At 37.1% G+C, this 24,503-nt stretch overlaps 1 protein-coding gene across 2 annotated transcripts; it reads right to left on the bottom strand.

Moving 5' to 3' along the window:
• Positions 1-2,690: 2,690 nt before the first annotated feature.
• On the bottom strand, positions 2,691-22,997 carry Mrpl39 (mitochondrial ribosomal protein L39). 2 transcript variants are annotated; one of them, XM_020179440.2, is made up of 10 exons: positions 22,861-22,997; positions 22,036-22,242; positions 19,769-19,908; positions 17,226-17,325; positions 16,325-16,392; positions 13,669-13,781; positions 9,066-9,131; positions 8,002-8,155; positions 3,846-3,893; positions 2,691-2,794 (listed from the first exon to the last, which is right to left on the bottom strand). In XM_020179440.2, exons 1-10 carry the CDS (start codon positions 22,922-22,924, stop codon positions 2,747-2,749), a joined length of 1,008 nt encoding a protein of 335 aa, XP_020035029.1. In that variant the 5' UTR covers positions 22,925-22,997; the 3' UTR covers positions 2,691-2,746. The 2 variants fall into 2 exon arrangements, with proteins under 2 accessions (XP_020035029.1, XP_073928970.1); XM_074072869.1 differs by lacking the exon at positions 22,036-22,242 and having other exon boundaries at positions 22,861-22,971.
• Between the last annotated feature and the right edge of the window lie 1,506 nt (positions 22,998-24,503).

The following is a 24,503-nucleotide window of genomic DNA, read 5'->3' as shown; positions in this document are numbered from 1 at the left end:
ACCGTGCACCATGATGGGGACCTATACCAATGCTGCCTTGAAAGCCTCAGACACCACTCCCTTCAACAAAATGGGTTCAGTATACCACTCTGCCTTCATTGCTCAATTACAGCTTTTACACAGGGATGTCTAACTGATGAACTTACATAACTGGTCTGAGCCCTAGTTCAAAGAAAGGTAGAAAATTAAGTTTCACTCTTTTACTTTAAGATCCAAAAGGCAACAAACAGTAGACGGCCAACAGTATTAAGCACAGCCAAATCAGTAAAAACATCCACTCAAGCAGGGTTCATAAAATTCCCTTTCGTTTTTGGTTGTTTATGGTACTGGGATTTGAACTCAAGGCCTACACCTTGAGCCACTCCATCGCTCTTTTTTATTGTATTGGGTGACTTTGAGATAGGGTCTCCCAGCTATTTGCTTGGGCTGGCTTCGAACTGTGATCCTCCTGAATAGCAATGATTACAGGCATGAGCCACCTACACCCAGCTTCCCCAGTACTTTTCTATATGCTCAATATATTTCACAATGTTTAAAAAACAAGAGGTATTAAAAAGTATCAACTCACAACTAAGGGAATGCAAGAGATAAATGAGCAGCAAACAAGAAATATCAACAGGTTTCTAAAAAATGGAGAAAGACGTGACAAACTGAACAAACAGAAGTCATCACCTAGAATATACATCACAGTAGGCTGTAATTGGCCTTCCCTGGTCAAAAGCAGTTCTGAGATGGTAGAGGGACTAAAAAGAGAGATTAAAGGTCTATATACAAACTAGGTAACCTCCATACCATATATCCCATCACCAAATACAGAAGGGCCTGAGTCCACACATTGCCCTCCAGGCAAAACATTGAAGAGATCTTTTATGAAATAAGCAAAATAACTATCTAGGGAGAACTATAATAGTCAGTACAGAAACAGGCAGCCCAACACTGAAGACCTCTTCATTCCAGCATCTCCAAACCCCCCATCAAAACAGCTACCTTCACTATTCATCCTTTGTGATACCTTCAAGTAGCCAAATCTGGCTCATATCACAGAATAGCTACTCAACCTTTCTACACCCACATTTTTAAACTACAATTGATAGCCAATGATCACTAGGCATTTGAAAAAAGCCTGAAACATGAAAATAGAAAGCTAAGCTTTAAAACAACAACAACAAAAAAAAAACCTGTCACTGAGGAAAGAGAATTTTGGAATTAAAGAACAAATAACAACCTTATTAGTATCATTATAGAGTTTCATGAATATACACCTTTGTTAAACATGAATGGGATGCCTTGAATAAGATAGAACTTTCAGAAATTAAAATATGCTTGATATAACTTTAATTATAAATCAAGAAAAATGACAAAACAAAAAATAAAGAGGACCAATACAGAAAATCCAAATCCAACTAAAAGGCATTAGAGAAACAAAGAACACAGAAAAGAAAGAGAAAGGATAAAGTAAAAATTTTAATTTCCTAGACCTGAAGAGAGATGTCAAAAATTGAACAGACCTATCAAGTACCAAGTATTGATTGAAGAGATTCGGTATGGAATGTTAGAGTTTTCTAACACCCAAAACAGTTAGGTCCTAGAAGTGCCGAGAGTGTACCAGGGTCGGGTAGGGGAGTTGTCACAGCTTTCAGATTATACAAAAACGCACAAGAATCAAATAGTCATCAAACTTCTTATTAGTAATATCAGATGCTAGAAGACAACTGAGCTGCTTTCAGTCCTGATACGGCAATATGGAATCCTGTATCTAATCAAACAGCTGATCAAATATAACTTCAAAACAAAGCCAGCTTAGATATGCAAGGGCTCTCCTCTCAGATATTTTTTCTTAGGAATGATCTTAGAGATGAACTCCAGTAAAATCAAAGTTTACCTAGAAATAGGGAGATAAATGAACTCTAGGAAAAATATATGCCATGGGAAGAGGGGGGAGGGGTGGGAAGGGGGGATGAAAAAAGGTCTTCAGAGGAAGCACATGCAGTATTTCCAGAAAGCCTATACAGATTGTAACAGAAAGAAATTTTCTGACAAAATATTTTATGAGTAATAATCAAGGTTTACACAGCATATGGGGAAACAAGCCATTAGACACTGTTACTGGGAGTATTCCTTGGCAAAACCTTTTGGAAACTACCATCTATCAGTAATTTCACTACCAGAAATCTATTCCTATAACATTACTTATATGTGAGGTAGTGTAGAACAGAACATAAGAAAATATGAGTGAAATTGCCTGGGTTCAAATTCCAACTTTGCTACTTCCAAACTCTGCTCTTTCAGTTCTCATTCAGGAAATGGAAACACCTTCTCCACAGGTTGGTATGAGGAGTAAATGTCCCTCTCCATGTGAAGGACATAGGACAATGCCCAACACACAGTAAATGGTCAGTTAACATCAGTTTCTATCTACAAACACTTGTCATTTTGCACAAGAATGTTACTACACCACTGTTTAAAATAGCAAAAAATGAAAACAAGTATTTATATTTCTACATCTATGCTTATATATGTACAAAAAAGAAAACTTTAGCAAGTATTATATTCATCAAGAAGAGGAGGGAGTTGTTTCTGTATGAAATTTTAATGAGCAACATAAATTGTTTTATATGTTAGAAAACAGAAAAGGTAAAGCTCACTATAAATCTAATGGAGCAAATAGTCTTTATAAGCACACACAAGCATTATATTAAAAGCTTTTATTTTAACTTACTATACAGATTTAAATTTTAGGAAGTTATTAGGTAGATGCAATTTCCTCTGTTGGTTTATTCTGATCTTCAGTTACCTGTAAAAACATGAATTGCTTTACTTCTCCAAAAACTTTCAGTTTTACCCTTTATCCACCAGTTTTAATCCATCACAGTCCCTGTCCTATGATAACCCTTTGTCTTTTTCCTGCAGTAATAATTACAAAAAGTTAAATAGCAAGAAAGATTTAAAGGTTAAGATAGCAATATAAGTTATCAAACAAAGTACAATTCCATTCAACACTATATAATTTGACACAAATTATATCTAGGCTTGCCGATTTTGTCATTTTATTTTTCAACTATAAAATAAAAACATCAGTATAAGAAAAAATAACATAAGTGCTACACAAATAGAGCACATTAATTTAGTACAAATATGCAACTACGTATTTCTATTTAAGGAACAGAAAAACTGCCATGAATAGTTTGCCATGAAAATATGTTTGATATCTGCTACTTAGTATGCTGACCTATCCACTTGACTGTAGTGTTTGTAGAGTAACAAGAAATGAGGGTGAGGAGGAAAAGCTACAAAATAATGTAAGTAAGAGAAGAAAACTTAGTCCATGAAATAGTGAATAGGGCTATTTGAGGTAAAAAAAAAAAAAAAAAAAAGATAATCATTCCTACTTGTAAAATCAAAATGCTAAAAACACACACATATTCATCTGTGGTCTTTGGGCATTTACACATTTATTGTCAACAGTCAAGGCAGCATTAAAATATACCTGGCAAATCTTAATCCTTTAAATATGTTCATTATATTTATAAAATACTATCAAAAGACCTAATTAATGCCAACACAATATTCAGAATAATTCCTACTATTTAGTAATATTCTGACCTCTCTATAAGTTCTACAGTATCATTTCCATGCTATTAACAAAATCAAAAGAGAATTGCCAAATTACAGCTCTATTCCTGCCAAAATACCACTGGGATAAATAATCAACACCGATTTGGCTATTAAGACAACTTACTACTTTTGTTGTCTTTGTTTCTCCCCTCACCCTTTTGGTTATTGTTGCTTAATTTCAATAAAAACTTCTTCATAGAAAAAAAATTTTTAGGTATAAAAAAACTTACCATTTTCCGAGATCTTTCCAATAGTTTATCCCATATTGTAAACTGTGCCTGAAAAGAAAATATTTGCTACAAATTAGATAAAGGAGAAAAGTTAAAATAAAAAGGTCTGAGTCTTGCATAGCTTTTTAAACAACAAATAAATAAAAACTACATAGTATTAATGTGACTAAGTGGTTATAAAAGTGAATTAGTAGGAGAAAAGGTACTATCTAGGACAGTTGCTTTGTCTGGCACTTAAGAAAAAAGACATAAGCACTGAATATGCCTTTCTTGGTCTTTTGTCAATCTTCATCATTTGCACAGTAGAGTGCATTATTTCTAATAGGAAAAGAAATATGCCCCACTTTCCCAAAGATTGTAGCTTTCCCTAAGTAGCCATCTTCAATGTGCTAGAGGTTCATTCTTTAAATCATAAGCAACCACAAAAAGATGTTCATTAGGAAACACCTGTGACATATTCATACTGCAATGACAGATTCGATGACTTAGCAAATTACACTTTAAAAAAAAAAGCAGAAACTATTGTCAATTAAAGGTGATAATGAAGTAGATAGGTAAGCCAGTGAGTATTTCACAGAGAGCTCAGAAAATCCATAAGAAAAGGAAACATTACTAAATAACTATGTGTAAACCCTTCTAGAAAAAGAGCAGTATGATATATCTGAAGGGAAAATCAAAGCTTGCTAAGAAGAATACTCATGCACCTTAGGTTGTGGCTAGAATACAGTGAGTAGAGAAGAGAGTGGTATGAGATGAAATCAGCAAGCAGAGCTGGATAATGCAGGGCTTTGTCAAACAGGGCAAAGGGCTGGGATTTGTTCAAGAGAAACCACTGGAAAGTTTGAGCAGAAGGAATTACATAATCAATTTGTGTACTAAAAAAGTCATTCTGGCTACTAAGTAGAAGATGCAAGAATAAAAGCAAAGAAAGGAAGTGAAGAAAAAAAAGGAACTTGGGTAAGAGAAACAGTAGTAAGTAAGATGCAATACAGTGCATGAATTCATAATCCATTAAGAATTGAAAGGAGGGCTGGTGCGTGGCTTAAGCAGTAGAGCACCTGCCTACCATGTGGGAAGCCCTGACTTAAAATTCTAGAATCACACACACACAAAGAAAAAAAATTGAAAGGACTGAATGATGGGTGGGATGGACACATGAGGGAAAGAGAATCAAGAATTACTTTAAACATCTAAGTAGATGGTGGTACCATGTACCGAAACAAGAAGTGCTAGGAAAGCAGGTATGTACAGAAAAATCAAACATGTAAAGGACATGTGTGCCAAAAATTATATAATATTGATGAAAGAAATGAAAAATATTTTAATAAATGAAAAGATGCTCTAAGTTAATAGACTGGAAGACTCAACAATTAAAGATGACAATTCTTCCCAAATTGCTACAGAGGTTTTGTGAAATTGCTATTAGAATCCCAGCAAGATTTTATCAACACAGAAAAGATTAAAATTAAAGGTAAAGGCAAAGGAACTAGAACAATTAAACAATTTTGATAAAGAATACTATTGTGGGAGAAATTATTCTACATGATTTACAACCTATTTATATTTATATTAACCAGAACTATATGATATTGGCAAAGAGAAGGACATATATGATCAATGTAACGGAACTGAGAACCCAGAAATAGATCTACACAAATATGCATGGCTGATTTTTTACTAGATCAATGTCCATACCCTGGCTGTGATACTGTATGTTAGCTTTACAAGATATTATCATTAAAGAAATGGGTAAAGGTACATGAGATCTCCTTACTACTTCTTATAACTGCAATTATCTCAAAATCAAACGTTGACATAATACAGGTGTGGTGTGCACATCTGTAATCCCAGTACGCCAGCACTCAGAGACTGAAGCAGGTTCAAGGCCAGCCAGGGCTATATAATGAGACGCTGTCTCAAAAACAAAAATAAAAAATCATTAGCAAGTGCAAGGGAGGTACATGGAAAATGATAGACTTTAGCTCTATCTAAGGCCAAAAGCACTGCAGAAAGGTCTTAACAATATGCATTCACATCAAAATTCCAATGACATTCATCACAGAGATTGAAAAATCAGTCCTAAAGTTCAGTTGGAAGCACAAAAGACTGCAAATAGCCAAGGCAATACTGAGCAAAAAGAGCAATGCTGGAGGTATCACAATACCCTACTTCAAACTACATTACAGAGCCACAGCAATAAAAACAGCATGGTACTGGCACAGATATAAAGACCAGTGGGATGGAATAGAAGACCAAGATACAAATCCATGCTGCTACGCCCACCTGATTTTTGACAAAGGCATCAAAAACATACAATGGAGAAAAGACAGCATCTTCAACAAATGTTGCTGTGAAAATTGGTTATCTGCCTGCAGAAAACTGAAACTAGATCCCTGTCTTTCACCCTATGTAAGTATCAACTCAAAGTAGACTTTAATATAAGAACTGAAATTCTGAAGCTAGTACAGGAAAGACCAGGGAATACAATGGAATTAATAGACACAGACAATGACTTCCTCAATAGAACTCAAATGGCTCAGCAACTAAGAGAGAGGATTGACAAATGGGACTACATGAAATTAAAAAGTTTCTGCACAACAAGAGAAATGGTCACCAAATTGAAGAGGCTGCCCACAGAATGGGAGAAAATCTTTGCTACCTATACAAGGAATTACTAACCAGAATATACAGAGCTCAAAAAACTAAACTCGCAAAAAATCAATGACCCAATGAAGAAATGGACAAATGAACCAAACTGAGCTTTTTTCAAAGGAAGAAATCCAAATGGCTAAAAAAACATGAAGAAATGCTCAACATCCCTGGTCATAAAGGAAATGCAAATCAAAATCATATTAAGATTCCACCTCACTCCTATTAGAATGGCTACCATCAAGAACAAAAAGAACAAATGTTGGCAAGGATGTGGGGAAAAAGGAACCCTCATAAACTGTTGGTGGGAATTAGTAAATTAGTATAATCGCTATGGAAAACAGTATGGAGGTTCCTCAAAAACTAAAATTGCAACTGTTGTATGATCTAGTAATTCCACTCCTAGGACTGTATCAAAAGGAACGTAAGTCAGGTTACAATAAGGGTACCTACCTGCGCACCCATGTTTATCGCAGTATTATTCACAATAGGTAAGCTATGGAAACAGCGAAGATGCCCTACTATTGGTGAATAGATCAAGAAAATGTGGTACTTATAGACAATGGGATTTTGTTCAGCCACAAAGAAGAAGAAAATTGTGTCATTTGCAAGTAAATACAATACAACTGGAGATATCTCAAGTGAAGTTAACCAGGTTCAGAAGGCCATGTTCTCTCTCATATGCAGAATATAGAAATAATGCAAATACAGCAATATTATGAAAAACAGGTCATGTTAAGAAGATGTCACATACAAGAGAGGGAGGATAAAAGAAGGGAGTTAAGAAGATGAAGATGAAGATGAATGCAGAATTTTTAAAAGGGGACTAAGGTAGAAATAAGAAAAATAGAGGAGATGAACCAATTCAGGTTATAATGAAAAATTTCAGAAGGACAAACAAACAAAAATGTCATTTTACTTTTCTTTTACAAAATCACAGAACAGAAGGGTGAAACAGGCCCTGTCTGGAGGGATTGGTACCAGTGCAAGGGAAGGATGTGGAGAAAGGGTATAAGAAGGTAAATATATTGCAAATACTGTGTACGCGTATATGTAAATAGATACCTGTTGAAACTGTTCCAGGAATGGGGGGGGCGAGGATAAAAGTGAATGATTGTGGGGGGGTGAATTCAACTATGATAAATATGATATAGTTTAAGAACTTTCATAAATGCCACAATGTACCCCCATCCAGTACAACAATTTAAAAAAAAAGAACTATAGAAAACAGAAAAAACTACGCATTCCAGTATCATCCTCATCTATGCTACTTTAAAAAATTAAAAATAATATCACAATTTGATTTAATTTTTTCAACAATTGTTTCTTTTGAGTTAACGTTCATATTCTAGGTGAATTTATTATTTAATCACAAACAAGTTTACAAAATATTAGTGGCACACAGCTTAAGGAAAATTAAAATTTATGTACTGAAAATGATATAAAATCAAGTCTAGAATTAATCTATCCCCAAAGTGGAAGGCCTGGAACTTTCAGCTTTACTTACCCTTAAGTGAATGGGTAAAGAAAGACCCTGGAATCTTCTTCTAAGACTTGGCTGCGTGGGTGGAAGATTGTGAACTGCTGACACTTCATACTGAAAACAAATACTTGTTCTTGGAATAAGAGGGCCTTCACTCACATCAATGAAGTCACCAATTCTAATTTGATTTAAAAAATAAACAAAACCTCAATATCAAATCTTTTATAACAGTTTGAAAAAGAAATCTACTCATTCTCTTTGCTGTTACATCCTTACTCATAAACAATCCATAAGGCTAAATTCTAACTCTAACAATCCTTGATATACAATGTCAAGAAAAGAAGGTAAACTTTGAAAAGTAAATTCAGTGAATCTTTCTCGTAATTAGCATTCATATAAATTTAAAGGTCTTTAAGAGTCAAGAACACACATCATGCTATCAAGTTCATCCAATTGTCTAAATCTGATAATCCAAAACTTTGTAATAACCCATTGCAACAGAGCTTAGAATTTAGCATGCAAGACAGATTGGGTCTAGAAACAAAGAGCAGTTTCTAGTTAAGTAGTAATCCAGAAAACTTGAGGTTGAGAAAACAGATTCAGGCCACAAAGCCATTTTGCATAAGCACTGTCCTGGGACTTGTTCCCCATGGGAAAATATCAACACAAGCAGTGGACCTTCCTCATCCACTTATGGAGCACATCCCAATTTAACATGTAACACATAATCTAAGTAATAACTAATTAAGTATTCATAGTCCTATACAGAGATCAATCATGTTCAACTCTTAACAATGAACATTTCACCCAATTTCAAAATTAAAAATTACATTAACATTTTTCAACTACTAAAGGGAAGAAAAAAACAATAAAGCACAGTTGTAATTTAATTATCTTTACTCCCTAAAAATAATTTAAAGCTTCCATTTACCAGCACATCAAAACAAGAACAAAGCAATAGAAAATAAGACAGTAATAACAAAATGTGGTACAAATTCATCTATTTCAGTCATACATTTCATTCAGGCAACAATAAATAAAGCCTTACTCTAAATAAGCATAGCAATGATGTTTAGGCCTTTACTTACCTACATAAATTGACTGTTCTCTCAGGGTTCTGAGATGCCTTCTCCTCTATGAAATCTATTTTGTACCTGAAAGGCAGGATAGAAGAAAAATCTTTAAACTCTAAACATACAAAAGTGTTTAAAGACACTTCTCTTTCTCTTTCTCCTCAGCTGTGGTTTAAGTTGGAGCCTCACCTTCCTTACCTCCTTTTCATCAGGTGTTAAACCCACAACTCCACCAAAGTGTTCTCTGCAAAATCATAGGTGCCTGCTTGATGCCTACCTAATGGACACATTTTGATAGCACTTTTCACAGTGCTCTTTCCATAGGCCTCAATGGCATATCCTCCTGTTGGCCATTCTATCTCTTTGGCATGTCTCTGTGTCTGTCTGTCTCTCCCTACTCTCCTAACCCTTCCTTTCTCTCTTTTCTCTTTCTCTCCTTTAAGGCTTCTACCCCAGACTCTCTTTTTCACTCTAAGCATCCTCCCTAGGCTTAGCTCCTTGATTTACAAGTGTTAGCTACTACTTATGCAGGGATATCTTCCATATCTCTGCCTCCAATCTACCTGTCTCTTCTTGTGCCCCAGGTTCCATATCTAAGACCCTTCCAGACATGCACCAGGATGTTCCACAAACACTTTAAATCCCTAAATTTTCAAACTGAGCAAATGATCTCCCTCTTTTCTCCCCGAACTTGTTTCTCTTCCTGCATTTCCTATCTCAGTATAATACTCCTAACCACTCACATGTCCAAGTAAACATGGGAGAGTTCCTCAATTCCTCCTTCCTACATGCTATACCCCTTCATCCAATTCATCAAGTTCTGTCAATTCTCCTGACTAATGTCCCTCAAAACTGCTCAATTCTGTCATTATAACTAAAAGAACATGTAAAACTGCACAGCCCAGGTAAAAAGGACTTTTACTTACTACAAAGAGCTTTGTCTGTTTAGCCCAGAGTGCTAAGCAAATATTAAGTGCACATGAACAGTATGGGCACAATGACCTGGTACAGGGAAGCATCTGCTTATGCAAGACCATCCACTGATTGCCATCCCCATTCTGCCAGAGCCCCTCTGACATTATGAAAGGGACTAATTCTCTTGAATACCTATTCTTCCTGACATACTTTCAAGAGATGCTCCTGTCCCCTGTGAGCCAAAGCCACTAAAGGTTCCTTCCTTTCCCTTGGAAGCAGAAAGGTCCAATTACTAACCTACCTTTCACAGTCCAACAATCTTTTGTCCTTTCAACCTTATCCCAAACTACTGCCTTCCTCCCATCACACACGCAGTTATGTTACCAAAATCCCAGACTGTGACAGTTCAGTGTGGGAAAGGGAAATCTTAATATATAGAATGGAAGCCAAAAGTATACTGTCGCTAGCTATGGGCACATAAATGTGATTAATCCTAATTAAAATATGCCTTAAATGTATAACACATACCAGATTCTGAGGACTTAGTATAAAAAAGAATATAAAACATCATTAATAGTGTTCAATGTTAATCATGTGTTAAAATAATATTTTAGGAATATTGGTTAAATAAAATATATTATTAAAATCAATTACACCTTTTGACTTTTTTAAATGTAACTACTAGGAAATTTAGAATTTTATGCCCAGTTCATATTATATTTCTATTGGACAGCATGTGCCAGGACCTTTACCAGAAAGTCATTTGATGAGTTCTGATAACCCAAGAAATTTTCTTACAGAATCAATGCTGTAAATGATGGTTCAATTCTACAGTACTATCTGTATTCTAATTCAGTTAAAGCAGTATGCTAATACTAGTTTCTAAGCATTATACCCTGCTTCCAGGATATAATAAAAATGCTTCAAGAAAAAGTGTTCCACGGACATTTCCTTCAGAAAGTACTATTTTACATATCCACTTCAGAAGACCCTAGAGTGCAAAGAGTAAATTTTGTTTTGCAACTCTTCTCCCAACTTGGCTAAATACAGTGCACACATTTTTCAAGCATCAATTCATGTCTATGGAAGAATACTAGGGGTCATATTGCTTTGCAAATGCCAAGCTAGAGTATAAGCTGAGACTCTTGAGCTAACTCAGGAACACATCTATGTGGATGGAACTGGAGAACATCATGTTAAGCAAAGTGAGCCAGGCTCATAATGTTAAAGGTCGCATGTTTCCTTCAGGTGGAAGCTAGACCTATAAGATAAATGTACATATAAATGCATATATGATCATTATCTATATATTACACATAAACAAACACATATATTGGGAGAGATAACAACATTGTATTTGTGTTTGAGGAGACTATGGTAGGAGAAAGAGGGAAAGAAAATGTCACAGAATGAAAACTATTGAAACAATCCATCTACATGTGATATTATATAACATAATGCACCATGAGCTGTTGAATAGTAGGGAAGAGAAAGAGTAAGTGATAGGGGAGTTAATTCGATTAAAGCATGATATATACAGGCCTGAAGTGCCAAGGCAAAATTCCTCAGACTATCAACATACACTTTAAAAATAATAATAATGATGAAGGACAGGGGTAAAACAGGTCCTTTCTTGGGGTAGGTACCAATGATGGGGGAGCATAAGAAAAGCATGAATGGGATGAATATGGTGGATGTACTTTGTATTAATATATATGAAAATACAAGAATGAAACCTGTTGAAACTGTTCTAAGAACAGGGGAGAGAGAAGAGGGAGAATGATGGAGGGGTAAATCTAAGACACATTGTAAGCACATGTGTAAATATCACAATGTATTCTGCTGTACAACTATTATATGCTAATAAAAAAGAACACATTTATGATAACTATCCCTAATCCCTAAGAGAATTTATGATTCAACTTTTATATAACTAAGAAATTCTAATCCATAACCTTTAACAATGTGCAGGTGTATATTTGGGCATCAGTAGTTATGATTTTTTTTTTTTTTGCATCACAGATTTCCCTAATTAGTTCTAATTTTTCTATTAGACTAATTTTAAAATTTAGCTTATGTTCTTACAACTTATAGAAAAGGGTGAACTAGAAGCTTTCTGAGGAGGAAAGGTATGAGGAGCAGATTATGAGAAGCCTATGAGAACCTGACAATAAGCAGAGTTGTGCTCAGTAATCTACAGGCTGAGTTTGGCATGGCCCCAGCTGCAGAAGGGGGCAAAGGCAAAATGCAGCACAGCTGCTTTTCCTAAATTGTTTACATTCTGAGAGTAATGCAGGTTTCTCTTGTTAAAATGTCACACCCTTCCCCAAGAACTACTGCTCCACCTCCTTGTTTGCCACTGTATATAAAACACTCCCTGAAGGAGGATGTGAGGCATTGATGGGATTGGTTTGGAGAGATGGTTGGATTGGTGGACTGCTTGCGAGAATGACGTGGCTGCTGCTGATGATGCTGGCTCCTGTGTGTCTGCAAGCCTGAGGACCAAGAGTTTAGGAGAGAACATGGGACAGTGCAAGTCTGAGGGCCAAGACTTTACAAGAAATTAAAGAAAACATGGGACAGTGTGAGTCTAAGGAAAGAGACTTTCAAGAATAGAAAAGAAGCAAGGTTTTAAAGAATAATAAAGAAGGCCTTACAGAACAGAGAAGAAAAGAAGCAAAGTAAGAGTTAATAGAGAAAAGAAATAACTAGGCTGTTGTGTGTCTCCATCCAAGCACATAGCACACCTGACCCCAACTTTATGCACATTTGTCTATGCTTTGTCCTTTCTGCATCTCCAGTTGCCCCTAAGTTAGGTCGATAGAACACTGCTCGCAGAAAGCTCGTGAGAGAAAGCAATTTGAGAAGTCATGCAGAATTTAAAATGCTGACAAAGAAGCCATGTGCCGGTGGTTTGTGCCTACAATACCCTAGCTACTTGGGATGCTGAGATCAAAAGGATCACAGTTTAAGGCCAGACTGGGCAAATAGTTCATAAGACCCCAAAACAAAATGGACTGGAGGTATGGTACAAGTGGTAAAGTGCCTGCTTTGGAGAGCAAAGATTTGAGTTCAAGCCCCAGTCTCACAAAAAAAAAAAAAAAAAAAGAAAGAAAGAAAGAAAGTAATATCGACAATGAAAATCCATCAAATGGACATTCCACATGCTATAGACTGTGACCTGAATGTACGAACATTTTACTTCAACTACCATCTCCTTCCAAACTGCTTGCATTTTCAATCTTATCTTTTTCACTTAAGAGTGGCAGGATGTGATTGGAAGTGTTGTTCAAGTAGGCACTGAGTTCAAAACTACATACTGCCAAAAAAAAAAGAGTGGAAGGATAAAAGGAAAGGCAAGACAATTATTTTTGCCAAGTGCACAAAATAATACAGTTGCTTAATTTAATTATTACTTCAAAGTGGAAAAAAAAAGGGAAACATGCTTCTATGTTGATATAACAAGAATGGCTGACCTAAGAAAAGAAAAGTAAAACAGAGTGAGAGAACTATCAACAAAGACATGGACCATTTTTCTCAGTGAGACAAACAAATGACAATAGACTGGTACAGAAGAGACCTCAGAGCAGAAAATAAAAAGGGTGTCATATGTACATCCAATACAAAAGTTCCTAAAAGCTGAGTGTTCATTATTACATGTTTTGGGTGGTTTAACCTTGCTTTAAATAAAGTCAACACTTACTTGTTGTGCTGAAATATTTCTAACGCCACTTTTGTTTCAACTTCCAGAGTTTCAAATGGAAGATCTTTGTAAATTAAAGCATGAGCATCTTTTGTGAAGGAACGGAGGTTCTCCTTAAAAATGAAAGTATGAACCTTTAGCAACAATTTACCTAAAAGCATTTTTTCCACAAGCCAGATAACATAAAACTGTATGTTTGGTACTATGAATCCAACTAAAAGTAAAAGAAAATTTATTAGGAAATTTGAAATAACTGAACATTTAGATCACATTCTCTCAACTCTACAAATTACCTATAATTACTATCCGGCACTAATAGTTAAAAGTAAGCCTATAAAGAAATTACAATAAAATTTCATCCAAAATATTTTATAGCCTTATGTTTATAAAAACTAAAACACTAATGTAGAAATGCCAATAAATAAACAGCAAGACATAAGAATGTGTTTACACTGAATAAAACTAAGTTTATAAAATATATAAGGAAAAGTATTATTTTCATAACTAAAAGTTTCACTAGACATGCAGTATCAGCATTGGTTCTATACAAAATATAGTATGTGTTCATTATTACAAACGCCTAAAAATGAAAATATCAACTTTCCCTGTGTTTACAGTATGTATAAAACTAAGTTTATTAAATATATGGGGGAAAAATTACTGTTTTCATAACTCAAAGTTTCACTAGACATGTAGTATCAGCATTAGCCATATGTTCAATATTATAAATATAGTATATGTTCAATATTATAAATTTCTGTCTAATGAAAATGTCAACTTTATACAATTAAAATGATTACTCAGTAATACATATTAATGTCTATGATTTTTAATAAAAACCGTAATTTAGTTTTCATGCCATAAATCATTACTAATATAGAAAAGATCAAGCACTATTACACAAATAATTTTAATGCTTCTGCTGAGGCAGAAGCATTGCCAAGTTCAAGGCTAGCCCAGGCTACATAGCAAGACCCTGTCTCACAAAAACCTTTAAAAAAAATTCTTTCCATAAATTTCCTATTAGACATTTTCATACAAAATGACTCTTTCATTCTTAATGGGATAATTTTTTTGGTGGGACTGGGATTTGAACTCAGGGCTTCACACTCAAAAGCAGGCACTCTACTGCTTGAGCCACACCTCCAGTCCATTTTGTTCTGGTTATTTTGGAGATGAGATGTGGCAAACTGTTTGCCCAATCTAGCTTTGAACCACATCCCCCTGATCTCAATCTCCCAAGTAGCTAGGTTTACAGATGTGAGCCACCAGCAGCCAGTAGCTAAAGGGGTAACTTTTAACATTTAAAAAAAAAAAAATCTGCATTCCTGGTTTAATATAACCATTCCTTCAGTGTAACACTCCTGACTCTCTATAAGTCATCCACCTAATACCATGAAGCCTACACCAGCTGGTACATTTCTCTTTTAAAGTTTTAGTTTTTACTTAACTGCCTCCCATATAATGAGAATCTATTCTTACATTCGCAGACATATTTGAGAAGGAATAAGCTACAACAATAAAAGCTCAGAAATCATAAGAAAAAATTTCAATCTCTTTCTTATTCCCCCTCTTTACCACTCATTCCCTCCCTCTCCCTTTCTTCATTCTTCTCTCCTATTTCCCTCTTCTTGTCTTCTCAATAATAAATAATATGAGCAGGATTAAAAAGAAGTAACTTCCAAAGCCAGAATTTAAAGCTGGAATTTCCCTGACTTCAAAGCCCTTGTTCTAAGTTACAGTATTTCACTAAATCTAAAATGTATCACTAAGGAAAAAAATCCTACCGATTATGATCATTAAGATGCCATCTACTGTAAGGTACACCTGTTTTCAGAGATTAAAATGCAAGAAAAACTGATAGAATTGATAAAATAGTATGCTTACACTGCCTCTCCTTTTCTGATCTCAACTTCCGATCTATAGGACATAAGAGTTTTACTTAACTGAGAATTAGATATTTACGTATTTTCCCCCCAAGAACAACTAATTATGTAGGCTTGACTTCTGACAGCCATCCATTACTTGTACCTCCTGGGCAACTCATCTAGATTGTCCTTGTGAGCAAAGCCCTGTAGCTACCCTTGTACCAGACCAATAACGACCACACTAATTATGAAGACAGACCTTTTATGACTTTAGCTTGTTAATACTTAGTTTTTTGTTATTTGGGATAGCTTTGTTAAGTCTGATTCTTTATTCATCCCCCTCTCAATATGACCCTTGTGTATATAGGGACACCACAGTATGCAACACACTAAGATGACTTTAAGGCTATGATTTTCAAATCGTGCCATGGGAATCCAAATAGATATGGTTCCAGATCCCCCATCACCACATCAATCAAGAGAGTTAAGCTTCTGTATTTAATATTCTGGGGATCTTGAAAACTACTAACTTCAAAACTAGAAGGCACTTCAAGAAAAGGTCAAGCAGGACATAAGGCTTCAATACACCTGGCTATGTTGTTGTGAATACCTCCACTCACAAATCTTGCCTTAAATTTGCTGAAAAAGCAATGACAGATAGATTGAATAATTCATTTAGATTCTCTTAAGTGTTCACAATGTGCAGTACCATTCAACACTACCAAATGGAATCATTTAACAGAGAAAGGCACAGACTCTAAAACTAATACTGCCAAATGTATACTTACTTTGGTTGGCATCCACTCATCCAATCTCTTATCTAAGACTACATCATAGCAGAAGGCTCCAGCAGTTACTGTAAATCCAACCAAAATAAAAAGCTAAGTCAAATCCCCTAGAGCAGGAGGTTACAAATTTCCAACAACTGAATATTTAGACCATAAAATGAAAATTTAGAAATCTCTCCCAACTCTTTCAAAACTAATGCCACTATCCCAGTTGTTCGTGAGAGCTCTGGCAACTTTCCCCACTCCCAAAATCAACTCATCTTTTGTTAATCCAAAATCACTGGCAGGTTTTTTTAACATTCAAGGAAGTATATGAATAACTAAGTGGGCATGAATTGTTGTATTTCTTTTACCTATCTCTTATGTATCTTCTTTTGTTGCTGTTGCTCTTAGAATCATTTCTTGGGCTTCTTTCAAATATTTTGATATACGTACTTCTTTTTATTAAAAAAAATAGACATGTGATCCTACTACACAAAATCCTAATTTGATGAAAATTATAGAATTTGTACCCTTCCACCTCTTCAAAGAGTGTGCCTCTCCTGAGTTATGGTAATTTCTAAGCACAGCTCTTACTACTAGTCTACATATACACCCATTTCCTCTTCCTCTATACATTCAAATTAGAAATAAAGCTTAACATGTTTAAAAACAAATAACTGTGACAGTGTAATTCCACCAAATTCATATTCATGAGAAACATTTTTACACTAATGCTACCATAGTAATTATTGCCTTCAAAGATTACATCATACTACATTATAATAGGACGGATTTTGTTACCTACAATAAACAAAGCATATGCATGATACTACATTAAATTAGCGATGAACTTTGTACATCATTAAAACCAGGTACCAAAATATTCATAGATTACAAAAGTATGTATAAGTGTACATACCAGGAACTTCTGGGGCTCTGACCAAACTGACCACATACTCATCTTTGAATGCCCTTTCTATTACACAGCCCATCATCATGGCACAAGAACGCCAATAAGCCTAGAAGAAAATTACAAACATACAATAAGATTCACTACAATTTAATAATAAGTATTAAAATTTACATAATATTAAAGATATAATATTAATATTTACTAATAACATTTAAGTAAACATTTGGCTTAGAAAGTATTTCTCAAATCTCTGTTCATTCTCAGCCATGAGAATCAAAGCTACACTAGCCCTGTAGCAATAGTTACCATCAGGCATGACATCACCTTTACGCAGCAAAAACTAGCAAGGAATATTGCACTTAACTTCAAGTTGTTAGCAGTGTTTCTGTGTAAGATATAAGACACCATAATGGTTATTGACCACTACTTTTAATATCTGACAGTATTTTTTCAGGGCAGGGAGCTGAGGTTTGAACTCAGGGCGTCACACTTGCAAAGCAGGCACTCTACCAGTTGAGTCACACCTCCAGCCCATTTTGCTCAGGTGATTTTGGAGATGAGGTCTCTCGAACTGTTTGCCGAGGCTAGCCTCAAACCATGATCCTCCTGATTTCACCCTTCCAAGTAGCTAGGATTACAGGCCTGAGTCACCAGTGACCAGTTTTGATAGTATTTACTTTTAACCCAGGACAAACTTAAGTTCTTAGCAAACTTACATGAAAGTGAAATGAATATATTAATACGTAACTGTTTATAAATTTAAAATTTGCATGTATGGTAAGAAAAACTAAGTTTTAAGAATTATTTATGACTCTATCTTATACCTAACATCACATAACATCACTCAAGTTACTCATATTTGTAACAAAGCTGCCTCACCACTAACTGGGCTTTACTAGCACATTTTGATACATGGACATGTCTGATATGGGTATCCATGCAATGACCCTGTCAGTCAAAAAGAGGAACATGCATCTTGCACCACTCCTAACCATCGTAACTGCCCTACTGGCACTACTCTAATTAAGCACTTGATTTTCATAATCTCTTTGGTACATTTAAATACTACAAGAGTCGGGTCACTTGGTTGCATGTGGCAGGGACTACTCCATTTTATTTTCTCTATAATCATATTACACTAAAAAAAAGTACAAATCCAGGTTTTAAAAGCAATTAGCAAAATGTACTTCTTCATCTATTCTACTTAGTATTGTTTTAAAATATCTATTAAGTTTCTGGGCAGGATGGTGAGTGCCTGTAGTCCCGTTACTTCAAAGGTGTAAATAAAAGAATCAAGGTCTAGGCCAGCCCAAGCAAAAACTCAAGAGAGTACCTGGAAATTAATGCAAAAAAAGGGCTGACAGAGTGGCTCTGGTGGGTAGAGTGCCTGCCTAGCAAGCACAAGGCCCTGTGTTCAAACTCTAGTACAAAAAAAAAAAAATCTATTAAGCTTCAGTCAGAACACCCATGTTCAAATCCTGGCTTCAACACTTCCTAAACTAGTAACCTCGGTCAAACTGTGGAACTGCTCTTTGTCAGTTTATTCATCAAAAAAAATGAAAAGAATATTCTGGAGAGTTTGTATGAAGATTAAACAAGTTAACACCTGTAGATCACCTAGAAAATGCCTGATACATAATAAATACTCAATGCTGACTATTACTACTAACATTTCTGTTATCTTCTTATTTCATCAAATATTCATTAAACACCTACTGTATGAAGTCAAGGACTAGACCCAATAGAGAAATTATCCCTATATTCACACAGCCAGGAATCTAATGAACTCAACAATTTATGCTACAAGATAAAAATAAAATACTGTATCTAGAGAACTAGCCAAGTGTTGGTAGACCCTAAAGAATTCTCACAAGCAGAAACCTAGCTTTCACAGAGCATATGGCACTTTAATTGAACCATGAAACAGAAACAGAATTTTAAAGGGGGAAAAAATGCTCAGCACTGAAGGAAAAGAATAAACAAAGCAAAGAAGATAGTAACAGCATAAACCATTAATGACCAGATACAATAGTGTGGCCAGAGCAAAGAACAGGTAAAAAGATGCTGTGGAAGGTGAAACTGAGGGCAGATTATGCAGGACCTGAAGAGTATATAAATATCATCACCTAGAGCTTTAGGGGCAAATGACATGGTCCTTAGTCAAGTCATTTAATAAAACTCTTAATCAATCAAACTGAGAAAGAAAACATTTAAAGGGGAGAGAGGGGGAATTACTGAAATCACTCAGAGAAGATGCTCAAAGGCTGAATTCAAGCACTGCGAATGGAATCCATAAACATAAGTTGAGCAAAGTTATCTCACATAGACATGTCAAAAGACATGTCACAAGTTTTCTCAATTGAAAATAGAGAAGTACATGCCATGGTATTCTTTTGAGTAATGAGAATACCTAATCTAACACTGTAAAACACTGACTATCTAGTACAGTACAACATATGATCTTGGCCATATTCATACTCCAAAAAATAGGTTTGATTAAAAAGAAGAAAACAACTGGAGGGTGAGGGAGAACGTAGAGATAAAAATACCTTATTGACCTCTTCTGGGTCATGATCTTTGAAAGTAAGAAATTTAATTTCACAGGACTTAGTCAAAGGCTTATACATGTTCCAAGGTTGTCCGTCCACAAGAGCCAGAATGGATTTCCTGCAGTACCACTCACTTAAATCTAGGGATTTAAAATTGATTGGTGATCTACATCTAACAAAACCCAAAGTGAAAAGTTAACATGTTTAAGTGATGCATTACAAAACAAAACAATGAAAAGGCAAAATGCTGTTTATGACTGAAATATTATACATCTAAAACCAGTAAAAAAAAAAAAAAAAAGCTCAACACACTCAAGGTACTGTTGATTCTTAACAAAAAATTACCCAAATTATCTGCAAAATTCAGTAAGACCAAGTCTAATTTGAAATTAATTTGTCAACGATTAATAAAACAATCTAAGGGCTACACTTAAATATTCAGAGCAACAGGGATATATTTGGATAGATGCATACTCAACTTAGAAGAAAAGGTTAAATATACACTCACATAAGTCTGTTTTAGATTTTTTTGAGTTTTGACTCCCAAACCACCTCTTAACTCCATGACAGACTCAAGCAGTTACCATTCTTTAATTATGAATGTGAATTCACATAAGCCAATCAACTCTAATCTGTTCTTTGTCCCTAGAATACAACTCTAACTCTCCTAGATATTTTTCAAATACACACATCTCACAAAATGGTCAAACTACAAGTCTAACTTACCAACCACTACATAAGCTCCATAAAGGCAGGATCTTGTCTATTTTTGCTTACCTATCACTAAATCCACAGCCTTACACAGGGCCTGAAATATAGTAGGTGCTCAGTAGAAATTTTCTGAATAACTATAAGTATGAGTGATAAGAGTCTTAGAGCTCCTGCTGAAGATGGTTCAGAAATTTCATCTCTATAAATGTAATGTATAAAGTTCCATTAGGGCCTAAGTTTAATCTAACTTTCCTGTGTAATCCTAATGCTTATCATACAGTAGAAGTTCAAAAAATATTTGAAAACCAAAGGAGTAAATAATTATCTTAATTACAAATTTAAGTGCCAGAAGAGGAAGACTGAGAGTATACATTACTTAAACTAAATCACGGTAGTAACTGCTGCTATTTTTTTTGTTTTTTGGTGGTGGTACTGGGGTTTGAACTCAGGGCCTTGCACTTGCTAGGCAGGCACTCTTATTGCTGAGCTACTCTGCCAGCCTGCTGTTAATTACTTAAATAGAATCATTACTGAGCTTTCTACAAGTATAAATAATGCAGCTAGTCATGCCTTTGTATATATATTTGGGGGATAGCTAAGTTTAAAGAGCATTTCTATCAAAGCTCCATCCACAGCAGAGTACAGAGTACATGCCTGTAATTCCAGCTACTTGGGAGACAGAGAAAAGAAGGATCAAGGTTAGAGGCCAACCCTGGTAAAAAGTGAGACCTCATCTCAGCAAATAATCCAGACAGCAGTGGCACACGATTGTGATCCCAGCTACATGGAAGTCTACAGATAGTATCACAGACTGAGACCAGCCCTAGGCAAAAATTCGAAAAGCTATCTGAAAGGGCTGAGGGCACGGCTCAAGTGGTACAGCACCTGCCTAGTAAGCATGAAGTCCTGAGTTCAAAAGCTAGAACAGCACCCACATACACACAAAATGAACTCCATCCAAATGTTTTTGACCAAAAGTAATCTTTAGAGACTTCTCCCTTCATTTCCACACTAAATCTCACATGAACCACAATTATCTCTCTTAAGATATGAACAAAACAAATATACTTATCCCAGTCACATTCACCCCTTGTGCGTTTCCATCCACACACTTACTACATGTGCATATAAATGTCAACAAAACACACAAAGAGGCAACTGGCAAGCAGAAAAAGATGTAACTTAGGCTACAAGGAGCTAGAATGAAAAAGATGGGGGAAAAAGCTGATCATTTGAGGCACAGCACTCTTTCATCCCAAAACCCTGCACGGTGACTGCTCCCACTACATCAAAAGGGTCAAGCCCACTAGTAACAATATATTCAGGTCTGGTCTTCTGCTACCCTATACACCCACATTCAAGCAAGCCCTAGGAAAACCTGTGCCGTACAGCGCCAATCTTGCAATACCATAGTACCCTCCGGCGCTAAAATGACAGTGAATAGATAAAGGAAGACGAGAAGTCCGGGAAGCAACTACAGCATCTTGTCTCCTCTGCACAGTTCTTGCACAGTGCTTGTGTAAAACAGCCCAAACTATTCTGGTTCTGTGACTTACGCATGGCACAACTATAAGGAGTTGAAATGTTTTTATTCATCACGAAGACAGTGCCAGGGTCAGTTTTCCCAACATGTTTGACTTCAATCTTTTCAGTTCGAGGAGTTAAAGATAACTGCCTGTTCTTCTCTTTATTAAAGAGCTCATTCCGCATTTCTGTCAGTTCGGCGGGTGACAGCTGAGCAGCTGGCGATGTTACTACAAATTCTGTGAAGTTAAAATTGAAAACTGTAAAAGCTAAGTATTTACCCTGCCCCGTTGACGCCTCATCGTCGTCCCATAACAAGGAAAAACTAGAAGGCAACAGAACTTTGAACGACATTCATCAAAAACGTGCACAAAGGTAAACTCAAACCACTTTCTAACATTAATCATTAAAATCCAGAGGATGGAAATCTCTGCTAGCCCAGATCCACGCTACTGCTTCAACTTTGCTCTTTGACATCAGATCTGTTTCCCGCCAATTTCCTCTGATATTCCAACCTGTGCTGCACAATAAAGGGAGAAAAGTAACCAGGAAGCTGAGTGAAAACCAGACCAGGGTCAATGGGAAGGTGAGCCAAGCTGTTACGAAAGGGTCTTGGAAGGACAAAAAAAGTTCTTGACCAGATCCCAAACTCTCAATATAGAGCGAGAGATACTGCGAGTATCTTCCAAACCCCAAACCAGAGAATTTGGTCGGGCAGGCCTGAGCCTCCCTAAATGGGGGCAGAAAACGCTCCTCCTTCCTCCGCCCGCCGGACCTCCTAGGACCCCTTCAAGCCCAGTCTGGTCAGGCTCCAATCTCTCCGCTTCCCTCCCGTCCCCACGGCCTCAGAAACTCACTCCAGCCGGCCCCGCCGCGGGAAGCCACCCGCGAAACCCTCAGTCCCCGCAGAGTTGCGGCCATCGCCTCCACTGCGGCCACAGGAAGCTCCGCACATAGGTCCCTCCCCAAACTCCTTCCGCCGGAAACTCGGAACGCACACGGAGGTTCTGTAAGACAGTTCTGTTCCGGACGCTGCGCTCCGCTGCGGGTAGCCACATGGGGGCGCTGAGGATGAGCCACCAGGGTCGGCAGCAGGCGGCGTCCCCGCGGGTGCCCGGTGACCGCGAGGCGCTGAGTCCGCGGGTCAGCACCCCGTGGGATGCGCAGGTGAACAGGTGTCGCCTGTTGATGGCGCGGAAGCCCAAATACGCCACTGCACTTCGAGGGCTCAAGCCGCAGCCGCCCGGGGAGCCCTGGCTTCTCTCAGAGTATCTGGGGAGAAAAGGTGGGGAAAGACCGTTTCTGTTTATTCTGGCTTTTTGGTCGGCTCGGCTGGCCATGCCGGGGACATCTTCGAGCTGGTGGCCCCCCAGGTTCTAAGGTCGGCTGGCGTGGGTCTGTGCCCATGTCACCAGCCGTATTCTAGTGAGTTTGGAAGCACGCGTGCAGACATTGGAGAAAACAGTGTGTGCAGAAATCTTTTCTCATTATTACGGAGCTCACACGGTGCCCGTGGTAAAGGCATTCAGGTCGGGATTTCTACCTCTTGTCCACGGACGGACCCCCAGGGGCGCGCCGTGCTTACTGCACCGATGGGCGTCGGCCCGTCGTCCGGGTGTGCGCGTATCTGAAGGAAGATTTCTGCACTTGTGCGGTGCCGCGGCCAGAGGGTCACAATGAGGAGCGTGACGGCGGGGCCGGGACTCCACCCACTCCAAATGTTACCACGCTACGTGTCGTACAGGATCCTAATTCAAAGCGGGAAATGTGTGCATAAAATCTCCCATGTGTGTGTCTACATATGTGTGTATGTCTTTTGCTTTCTCCCTAAGTTTGTAATGATTCCCTTGAGAACTTTGTTTCGCCAGCCTTTTACAAACTGTCACCTTTTAACCCTAGAAACACTACAGCTGCATGTAGAACACTTTATAACCACACTTAAACTAAGCCTCTGAACATTACGTTTAGTGATAAATGCATCTGGGGACAGGCGATTGGAGCTCCTGTGATCACGGTGGTTGGAAAGATGTCACTAGTGACACTAAGCTGGCGCTTCCTGAAATTGGAGATCTATAAAACATATAAAATAACCTGCATTTCAGGGCTCAGATAATTAGAGAAGCACTTGATATGCATTTTACATGCCCTACATATCACACACATACACACACACACACACACACACTTTTATAATTTATCTTGGATCAGGGCTCCACTTACACCTGAGTAGTCGTTACTGTGAAATAATATGAGGGAAAACACAAGTGCAAATCATGGTTTTTGTGTCTATTGGCTCATGACATCATGAGGCTAAATAGTGCCTTTACTCCAACATCAGCTCCTTTGCTGGCTGAGTTGGCTGTGGAGTTCCCTCACTGGAAGAATGAAAGGCCACTGAAAATAAAAGGTGTTCACAAGGGCTGGGGATGTAGTTCAGTGGCAGCATGTTAGCCTAATGCTCACATGGCCCTGAGTTTGATCCCCAGCACCACAAAATAAA

This window comes from Castor canadensis, chromosome 5, assembly GCF_047511655.1.
Source record: "Castor canadensis chromosome 5, mCasCan1.hap1v2, whole genome shotgun sequence".
Lineage (NCBI taxonomy): Eukaryota > Metazoa > Chordata > Mammalia > Rodentia > Castoridae > Castor > Castor canadensis.
This window is presented reverse-complemented; position numbering and strand designations above follow the sequence as displayed.